The sequence below is a fragment of the Culex pipiens genome, chromosome 2 (assembly GCF_016801865.2).
Source record: "Culex pipiens pallens isolate TS chromosome 2, TS_CPP_V2, whole genome shotgun sequence".
In the NCBI taxonomy this organism is placed as follows: domain Eukaryota; kingdom Metazoa; phylum Arthropoda; class Insecta; order Diptera; family Culicidae; genus Culex; species Culex pipiens.
The window spans coordinates 144025761-144036270 of record NC_068938.1 but is presented as its reverse complement, the minus strand read 5'-3'; the positions used below and the strand labels follow the sequence as shown (position 1 = coordinate 144036270).

Genomic DNA, 10510 nt, shown 5'->3' with positions numbered 1-10510 from the left:
CACTGAATAGCGAAAGCTACAATATTTCATGAATAAATGAAAGTTGCTAGTATTTAAAATTGAGGTGAAAAGTCATCGTTTGTGATTGGACACTCAATAATATTTTAACTGAATGAATGTACATGGAAAAGAAATTTGAATAAATATAAATTAAAAAAAAAAAAAAAAAAAAAAGGAATTTATTGTTTTGGCCTTGGAACCCTCAATTCTTATCTTCAAATCATGCTGTTTTCGTGATAAATCACTGTGAACTTCTAATTATAATCCAAATAAAAAATAAGTGCAAAGCACATCATAATACAAAGAGAAGAAAAGCAAAGAGTGAGTAAACAAAATTTCATGATCAAAATAGATAAAGGAATTTCTGAAAACCAACTTAGACTTCAAAGCATATTTTTTAATAAAATGTATGTAAGATAAATTATTATTGTGATTCAATGATTCTTGTGAGAAGTAAAAACATTATATCATTGCACATATGTTTATTTAAAATGCACTTTACATGGAACAAAAAACAGAACACATTTTACAAATAAATTCACTTCAATTACCAAACATTTAGCAATTTAGTTGACAAGTTTTAACGCCAGGTGTATTTCTGTTCCATCGACGATCCCGTACTGCTGCAGCGTTTTGTCGTCCTCCAAGATCGCCCCGTTGTAGAGCAAACGCTGCTGGCTGACCGAGATTCCTTTGTGGTTCAAAAACAGAGCCTTCACCATCGCGATCGTGTGGGAGGGCTCCACGATGAACGTCACCGGGCAGTAAATCGATTTAACTGTTATCTTCATGGTGGACAAGCTGAAAAAGAAATGTTTACTTAATCATCATTTCTTTTCCTTCAAATTATTTATCTTTACTTTATTAACCTTTGAACAAATTGAACCTTTTTCAGCAGATGACGAGTGACGTTATGAACTCGTCAAATAAATAAAATCAACTGTGACCTCGATGTGCTCAAATCGTCAGAACACAAAATGATGTTTACAAACAAATCGGTGTCGAATTTCTTCACACGATTTTGAATCCGAAAAAAAAACAAGTAAAAAGAAGAACGCATTGTTATCTGCTTCTTCGCAGGTTGGCTCGCTCTAAAGTGGCACATTATCATCAGTTTGGGTTTGCACCTCAGAATGACCGCGTATTTTTTGTGTTATTCGTGTAGTGAGTTTTTTTGTTGAGCCGGATGGCTTGTTGAACGCCGTGTGTTGTGTTTTGTTTTGATTTGAAATGTTAGGAAAAAAATCATGATTCATCATTTCAGTGTGATTTAATTAGAAGCAAGGTGCTGTTTTTAGCGTAAAATTGGTAGAGAGCTAATAAATTGTGGTTTGGTTGAGCGTTTTAGCAGATATTCATAGCTAATAAATAACTTGAAGAAGCCATACATGGTTACGTGATTATGTTGTTGTATAGTGAAAATCAGTGTTAAAATTGAATGTTCTAAATTTTTCATCACGAAGTGGGTGGAATTTCGTGAACCAGAAGAGCAACCGAATAAAAGTTCCGAGATTATGTATCTTTGATGTGCAGTGATAATATCGGAGTAAGATTATCCAATATTATTTGGCAGGTACCATTCATAGTCATTGATAATTCGTCGCTAACATTTCAAAAATCGTCATAAACATAAGTTTTGCGTGAGACATAGCGATTTTGAAATGTTAGCAACGAATCATGCCAATCTCGGTTTCAACCCTCTTCTTAAGATGTTTTGACTTCGAATATCTTAATAGCTCGACGCAATCGACTTTTTTTTATTCCTGACAAAATAAATTATAGATCGATCACAATACTTGCCACTTCTTGGTATTATTTTGCGAACAGTAAATTGGTTCCGCTTTGACAGTTCTAAATTGAGGCCGCTTTGCGGACAACTATTCTGCACCCAGGTTTGAAAGTACTTAAAAAACAGACCTCAATTAATTTATAAAGCATTTTCATGGAAATATTGGCATGCAATTTAAATTTATTATTGGAAATCCAGTCGAATCATTAATTATTGAAATGTATTTTCCAATCAAAATAGTAAAACTTAAATTTTAATTTCACAGAAAGCAACTGCAAAAAAAATTTATGCAGGGTGAAAGGGTAAAAATGAGTCTTAAGTCCAGACCTTATGTGACCCCTATTGACTGTAATTACCTGCAACAATATTTTCAAAACAATACATTTTTAATTTTACACTCGTCTTGGGCAAATTCATTGAAATTAATAATTAGGGCCATCCATAAACCACGTGGACAATCATTTGAAATCTCATTCATTTTTTCATTTATAACAAAACTTTCTATTTCAAGATTTCTTGCTTTTCTAACTTTGCAGGGTTGTATTTTAGAGTATAACAATTCACAGTGGTCCAGATCACAAAATTAAGTGCAAAATTGATTTTCCGAAAAATTGTGATGTTTTGGAGCAATGACAATGTTTTTCTATATAATTTTGCTCGCTGAATCTGAATCCGCCCCCAGAATTGAGTGTCAAAAAAAACGATTTTTGGTCATATTTTAGGATTTTATGATAGTTTAACTGATTTTGTATGGTTTGCTCAGAAGCTTTCTCTAAATTTGGTCATAGAAGGCAAAGAATGCGAGATCACATTTTGGTGTCTTCGATAAAGTTGCTTGGATTGGCGAGCCCAACCACTTTCTAGAAGACAAAAATAATCCAAAAATATTTCTGAAAAGTTAGAATTTTATTAATATAGAGTAATTTATTTATTTATTTATTTATTTATTTATTTATTTATTTTTTTTTTTGAAAAATAATGTTATGATAAGATGACTCTGTGAATAACTAATTTTTCAAGAGGCCAAATCTCACTGTAACTCAATCCTTTCATCAATGTCAAAAAAGGTTTATTTTCTCAGTTTTCCGAAGTTATGGCTTTCCCATAATTTGAAAACCATGCTCTCTTTCAAAAATGTGTGAAACAGGCAGTGTGAAGATAATTTGTTTGACAATGGTACCGTTTTTTTTTCAAAATCCCTTTCATCAGAAATGTAGGGGAGAGTGGAGATACTATGACACAAAACTATGAACTTTTTGGATGAATTGAAAGCTTAAACATTCAACTATGTTTGGCTGATAAGGGTATTTCAACAGATGGACTCTTCGAATCAGGCCAAGTGTTAAAAAAATTAAACTGGCATTTTCAAAATATTTGGGGTAACTTGAACCCAACATTTTGATGAAATCTTAAGCGAAATGATTCTTATTCATCCAAACTTTAAATTTTGTATAAATGACAGCAATTTCACATAAAACCAGTACGTTTGTGTTCAAAATATAACAAGTTTAGTATGTAAAATATTTAAAAACTTAAAATATTCTGTTCTAGACCAAAATTGAGCATTTTTACAAGAGCTGGTAATTTTTGTTTACAAAACTTTTGAAAAATGGTTCAAACTGCAGTAAGTTATGAACAACTATACTACAGGAAACTGGGTCTAGCTCATTTCCCCGAATGACATTTCCCCGAATGCCATTTCCCCGAAAATCATTTCCCCTAATTGGCCACATCCCCGAATACCACTTCCCCTAATCAGCCACATTCCCGAATGCCATTTCCCCGAATATCATTTCCCCTAATCGGCTATATCCCCGAATGTCATTTCCCCTAATCGGCCATTTTCCCGAATGCCATTTCCCCGAAGTGACACTTACGCCAATTGCCGTTTATTTAAATTTAAATTTTCATATCCCCTAATCATCATTTTCGCTAAAGCCTTTTTCCATGACTAGCAGTTATTTTCTTTCTCAATTTTACCGAACAAACAGCTTTTTCGGGTATGTTGTTGATTAAATGTTGTAAATTGGGTAGTAAAGCCCTTTGTCAATTTTTATGAACAACGGTAAGAAACATGATTAAAAACCATTTCTGATACGGTTTTTTCATTTTTATGCAAATAAAAAGTTATTGACAAGACAACATTTTTTCGATGGATCAACTATGGTCCCCTTGGAACGAGCTGTCAAGTAGAAGCTTTTCTGCCAAGAAGGGCCGTGAAGTGACTTTTTAAAAATTGAATTAAAAATCCATTTTAAATCCTTTGCGGTCGCTCAAAGGGTCATTGTACTTAGACAAATAAGCCTTATCGTTGTGAACAATAATATCACAAATTTAAGCTTCATTTTAGGACCCATTTACAGTCCAGACTCGATTATCTGAAGCCTCGATTATCCGAAGTTTCGATTATCCGAACCTTCGATTATCCGAAGGTTTGTATGGGACTTCGATTAATCGAATCAATAACAAAATTTTTTATCGTTATTTTTCTTTTTCTTGTTTTAAACATCAAATTTGAGTACTGCAACCCCATTTTAGTCAAATTTGAATAGTTGTTTGCCTATTAAATAATAAAATGTTTTTTTTTTCAATATTTCAACACCGCCATATTGGCCTTGGATTTAAAAGTTCTAAATCACTTTAACGTAGTTTAGGGGACATACGCTCGATAATAAAAAATTAGGCATCAATTTTTTTTTTGTGATTCGATTATCCGAAGTGAAATTTTTCCGAAGCCTTCGGATAATCAAGTCTGGACTGAACTAGTTTTTTTTTGTTCAATTAACATTTGTATTCAACCGCATAATTAGATGTTGTTTTTGAGAAATTTGCAAGGAAATTTGTCATTTTTCGAATTTTGTCAAAGAACCCAAAAATCGGACAAATAGGTACATAAGGCTGGTACAAATTTTATTTAAAGTTTTTGTTGATTATACTTTTTGCCAAATCTCAAACCAGCAATGTGAATAAAATGATCAGTGTGTACGGGGCTCTGTCTACGAAAATCGCAGGGTATGTTTTTTGAATCATAAAAAATAACAAAACTTCTATTGCATTATTATTATCATGTCTATAAGAAAAAAGTATTTGTTTTGAGAATATATGCATAAAAAAAGTATGTAACAATATTCATTGTATTTGAATTTGTATTGAATCCCCCCTAAAATGCTACGTCTGTTCTGAAAGAAGCCAAAAAGAAAGTTGATCATTCAAGGCCAATACGAACCTTTAAATATGTTGTTTGATGTGATAAAAATTGTCCTCAATTTTTTTCTTTTAAAATGCTATTTCCCCGAACGCGGTCAAGCGGAAATGCCCGGTGCCCAGGAGCGCGCGCGCTCCGGGGCACCGGGCATTTCCGCTTGACCGCGTTCGGGAAATGGCATTCAGGGAAATGACTATTCAGGGAAATGACTATTCAGGGATATGACTAATCGGGTAAGTGGCATTCGGGATTGTGGCCCATTCGGGAAAATGGCATTCGGGGATGTGGACGATTAGGGGAAATGGGAAATTCGGGTAAATGGAATTCGGGGAAATGACTATTAGGGGAAGTGTCTTTTCGGGGAAGTGGCATTCGGGGAAATGTCCCTTCGGTAATATGGGTTTCGGGGAAATGTCATAGATTCCAGGAAACTATGTACGAAAACCCAGCCCAATTAATTAAGCTTGAGGCTGGTTCCAGTGAATGTAAAAATGCAGGGGTCAAGTCTCCCTAAACAATTGATTGTAAAAATAGTTTGACGATAAATTTGACGCCAAATGCGTTTTGGAGTTTTTTTTTTATTTATTTTTCTCAGTTTTCTACAATGAATTTTAGTCAATTTCGCACACCATTCTACAACAAAGCCAATTGTATTACCTGCTGATGAGATACAGGCTTGAGATCAAGTTTCCCCAGAGATCAAGACTCCCCCCTCTCCCCTACACAGCTAAAAAAGTAGTAATCCAACTGCGTGTAAAAGGCCTGGGTGTAAAATGAATGTTGCATTATTTTATGCATTTTTATGTGATTTTACACCCTGAAATATGTTGCCCATCAGTATGCCTACTTGACCGAAATATCAAGCTCATAAATGCGTTTATCCTAACGGCTTTACATCGGTCTGATGGCCGAGTGGGCTAAGGCGCCAGTCCTTACTGTTGGTGCCGGGTCGGGAATCCCGTCGGTTTCAACTTTTTTTGTGTTTGCAAAAATTGTACATCAGTGTGTAGAGGTGGGCAAAACCGCTCTTTTTTAGGAGCCACTCATTTTCGTTCGCTCATTAAAAAGAGCCGCTTTTTTGAACGACTCTTTTGTTCTTTTTCAAAATTTGGATGAAAAGGTTTTTTTTAGAATTTACAAATTATTTGATAAAAAATAAATAAAACTGAAAACGAGAAGATGCCCTTGAAAACCATAGGTCTTTGCGGAGTTCTACTCGAACCTAAATATTCGAGTAATTGAATGGCATCCAAGCTTAAATCTAAGATGTTGGAAAAATTGCTATTAATTTTAAAATTGCGTTTTTTCTGCATGAATTGAACTTATGCTGATATTTTATTTGGAGAAAACATTCTGTGAACCCTTTTCTACATTCTGATTTAATTGATAAAGTCTAGAAATGCTAAAGTTTAATCGGACAAAAGGATTTATTTTTTCCCATTTTTTTTTCTTAACTATTCAGTAGATTTTTGGTAATGTTTTACAAATTATGCAATTCGAAATGAATAAATTTATATTCCGGTAATACTTTAAAGTACAATCAGTTGTCAAGTGAAATGTTTCTCATGTTGTTTAAAAAATCATTTACTCTTGGGATAATTTTTTATAAGTATTGTAATATTTGAAATTACATTTTCAATTCTCAAAAACACTCATTTTACTCATTTTTTTGAAAATTCAATAAATTATATTTATAACAAAAATCATGCCATCGTGAGCTGGTTCTTTCAAAAAACCGAATTTTTAAAAAGAATCGCGGTTCTTTTTTTGTGAGCTACGGTTCTTTCGCTCTTTTCGGTGAACCGGCTCTTTGAGCGACTCGCTCTTTTTTTGCCCACCTCTATCAGTGTATAATATTAAGTGTTTATTTTGACGAAGGTAATGTGCATGCTTTTGCATGCGATTTTACCATCGGACTTTTTGCTGTGTATATCTTTTTTCTTGCACCATCCTAACTGTACACAAATTATGTTTTTTTAGTCTCCTTATCATATAAAACAATCGAAATTTGGAAATTGAACTTTGAGTGAAAACGAGTCAAATAAAAAAATTAAATGTTCTAATCATTATCTACAACTTTGCTCTAGTCGCCCAATCGATCAGAAATAATTTTCTCAAGATACAGATTTTCGAACATTGCCATGCCCATTTTGTGTGATGATTTGTATGGAAAATTAGGGAATGAATGAAAAAAGTTATACTCAAAAAATAATTACAAATTAAAAAAAACTCGAAAAAAAATTTGAAGTTGTAGAGAATATCTCGTAAACTTAACTGAAATGTATTTAAGGTAGAGTAAGAAATTTCATTCGAAGGAATATGGACAAGACTTGGTGCTTGCAAAAATACAACAGCCGTTAATTACAGAAAATTCTGAGAATAAAATTTCAAGCCATTTGCTATTTAGATACTGCTGACTTGTGATTTTTTACTCTTTTTCAGTAACGTTTGCCTAAGTGTTATGAATGCCACAAAATCTGACCAAATTTGCACAACGGAAATTTGGCAGTTTTAAAGTCAACTCTGCTGCACTGACAAAAGCATTTCAAAAAAAAAGTTGCACACTGTCGGTACATGGAAAGTGCATTTCACTGTAGCGCTTCGGAGGTTTTTTGCGCTTAAACCGGCAGGTCTCAGATTGCAGCTGAACCGTTTCGACTTGGCTGTGATGTATTGTGTTGCTGCTATTGCATGCTCTGAGACTGTGCATGCTAATGGTGGTCGAGAGTGCCAAACTGCTGACTACGATAAGGGTGGCCCTATCGGATTTTTTCCAGAATTATGATGTTCTTTTTGGGTTCTGAAGAAAGAGTTAAAAGAGAGTTTTTTGTCAAACCTATCTAAAAAATAAATGTTGAACGCAAGGTTGAAACGAACTTAGCCAAAAATACCCGTCCTAAACTTGCTAGTGCAGTGAAAATTGCATTTTTCAAATGTTTTAGTATGATTGCATTCTCCGTCAGAGAATACCAACAGAAGGATAGCAAATGGTGCAACCAAAAACTAACTAAACAAAAAAAAACAAATCGAAATAAAAGCTCTTCCCACAAAAAAAGAAGGCCTAATCTAGCCTCTTTGCAAACTGTTCCAAAACTAGGAAAAGAGCTTTGTAGGCCAAGTGACACTTTGCGTAGAATGCTTCTGCAGCTCCTGCAGCCGTTGCAAAACTTCAACCTGGACCTCCAGGTTTTTTTTTTTTTTTTTTTTTTTTTTTTTTAATTTATATTTATTCAAATTTCTTTTCCATGTACATTCATTCAGTTAAAATATTATTGAGTGTCCAATCACAAACGATGACTTTTCACCTCAATTTTAAATACTAGCAACTTTCATTTATTCATGAAATATTGTAGCTTTCGCTATTCAGTGATTTCAAATGTAGGAGGTCCTACATGTACAAAAGGGAAAAGGGATACCTTAAAACTAACTTATAAACTATATAAAGAGCGGATCAATGCAGCTGAAGACTGCAATGATTTTTGTCGAAATGCATCAATTATCTTATTGGACATAACATCCAAAGTGTCAACTTCGGCTAATTGATGAAGTTCACTGGTGCTGAACCAGGGAGGAAGTTTCAGAATCATTTTCAGAATTTTGTTCTGAATCCTCTGAAGTTTTTTCTTCCTGGTTAAGCAACAGCTTGTCCAGATCGGCACAGCATAAAGCATGGCAGGTCTGAAAATTTGTTTATAAATTAACAGTTTATTCTTGAGACAAAGTCTAGAATTCCTGTTTATAAGTGGATACAAACATTTAATATATTTGTTACATTTAACCTGGATACTTTCAATGTGATCCTTGTAAGTAAGGTTTTTGTCAAAACCAAGTCCAAGATATTTCACTTGATCCTCCCACTTTAAATTTACCTCATTCATCTTTATAATGTGATGACTTTTTGGTTTAAGAAAATCAGCCCTTGGTTTGTGAGGGAAAATAATAAGTTGAGTTTTTGCAGCATTTGGAGTAATTTTCCATTCTTTCAAATAAGAATTGAAAATATCCAAGCTTTTTTGCAATCTTCTTGTGATGACACGAAGGCTTCTGCCTTTGGCGGAGATGCTTGTGTCATCAGCAAAAAGTGATTTCTGACATCCTGGGGGCAAATCAGGCAAGTCAGAAGTAAAAATATTGTATAAAATTGGACCCAAAATGCTTCCTTGAGGGACGCCAGCACGTACAGGTAGTTGATCAGATTTGCTATTCTGATAACATACCTGCAGAGTACGATCCGTCAAATAATTTTGAATAATTTTCACGATATAAATCGGAAAATTAAACCTTTTCAATTTCGCAATCAAACCTTTATGCCAAACACTGTCAAATGCTTTTTCTATGTCTAGAAGAGCAGCGCCAGTAGAATAGCCCTCAGATTTGTTGCTTCGAATTAAATTTGAAACTCTCAACAACTGATGAGTAGTTGAATGCCCAAGGCGAAATCCAAACTGCTCATCAGCGAAAATTGAATTTTCATTAATGTGCGTCATCATTCTATTAAGAATTATTCTTTCGAATAATTTACTAATAGATGAAAGCAAACTAATGGGCCGATAGCTTGAGGCTTCAGCAGGATTTTTATCCGGTTTCAAAATCGGAATTACTTTGGCATTTTTCCAACTACTGGGAAAATATGCCAAATCAAAACATTTGTTGAAAATTTTGACCAAGCAACTTAAAGTTACTTCTGGTAATTTTTTAATTAAAATGTAAAAAATGCCATCCTCACCAGGGGCTTTCATATTTTTAAATTTTTTGATAATAGATTTTATTTCATTCAGATCCGTATTAAAAACTTCATCTGATGAAAATTCTTGTTCAACAATATTCTGAAATTCTATTGAAATTTGATTTTCAATAGGACTCAAAACATTCAAGTTGAAATTATGAGCACTCTCAAACTGCTGAGCAAGTTTTTGAGCTTTTTCCCCATTAGTTAATAGAATATTATCACCATCTTTTAAAGAAGGGATGGGTTTTTGAGGTTTCTTAAGAACCTTTGAAAGTTTCCAAAAAGGTTTGGAATAAGGTTTAATTTGTTCGACATCTCTTGCGAACTTTTCATTTCGCAGGAGAGTGAATCTGTGGTCAATAACCTTTTGCAAATCTTTTTGAATTCGCTTCAGTGCAGGATCACGAGAACGTTGATACTGTCTTCGGCGAACATTTTTCAGACGAATCAGAAGCTGAAGATCGTCATCAATAATGGGAGAATCAAATTTGACTTGGACTTTAGGAATAGCAATATTCCTAGCATCCAAAATTGCATTAGTTAAAGATTCCAAGGCTGAATCAATATCAGCTTTGGTTTCTAAAACAAAATCATGATTTAAATTATTCTCAATATGATGCTGATACCTGTCCCAATTAGCTTTGTGGTAATTAAACACAAAACTATTGGGTCTGGTAACTGCTTCATGAGAAAGTGAAAAAGTTACTGGGAGGTGATCAGAATCAAAATCAGCATGAGTCACTAAAGGACCACAATACTGACTTTGATTTGTCAAAACCAAATCAAT

General features: G+C 33.8%; 2 protein-coding genes across 8 annotated transcripts in view; one reads left to right on the top strand and one right to left on the bottom strand.

Annotated features, from left to right (window-relative positions):
• Positions 1-474: 474 nt before the first annotated feature.
• On the bottom strand, positions 475-995 carry LOC120416216 (ubiquitin-like). 2 transcript variants are annotated; one of them, XM_039577913.2, is made up of 2 exons: positions 870-995; positions 475-801 (listed from the first exon to the last, which is right to left on the bottom strand). In XM_039577913.2, exon 2 carries the CDS (start codon positions 789-791, stop codon positions 567-569), a length of 225 nt encoding a protein of 74 aa, XP_039433847.1. In that variant the 5' UTR covers positions 792-801; positions 870-995; the 3' UTR covers positions 475-566. The 2 variants fall into 2 exon arrangements, with proteins under 2 accessions (XP_039433847.1, XP_039433846.1); XM_039577912.1 differs by having other exon boundaries at positions 861-990.
• A 98-nt stretch (positions 996-1093) lies between these two features.
• Positions 1094-10510, top strand: part of LOC120416214 (uncharacterized) — a 190021-nt gene continuing 180604 nt past the window's right edge. Inside the window, exons 1-2 of one of the 6 annotated variants that reach the window (XM_039577910.2) lie at positions 1094-1203; positions 1352-1573. The gene's annotated coding sequence lies outside the window, so the exon portion shown is untranslated. Of the gene's footprint in view, positions 1574-10510 lie in introns of all 6 variants that reach the window. The other 5 variants (XM_039577907.2, XM_039577909.2, XM_039577906.2 and 2 more) reach the window with 5 other exon arrangements.

What these genes read in the sequence shown, in the direction of transcription:
- LOC120416216 (XM_039577913.2), bottom strand. Translation starts at nt 791, where the DNA reads ATGAAGATAACAGTTAAATCGATTTACTGCCCGGTGACGTTCATCGTG.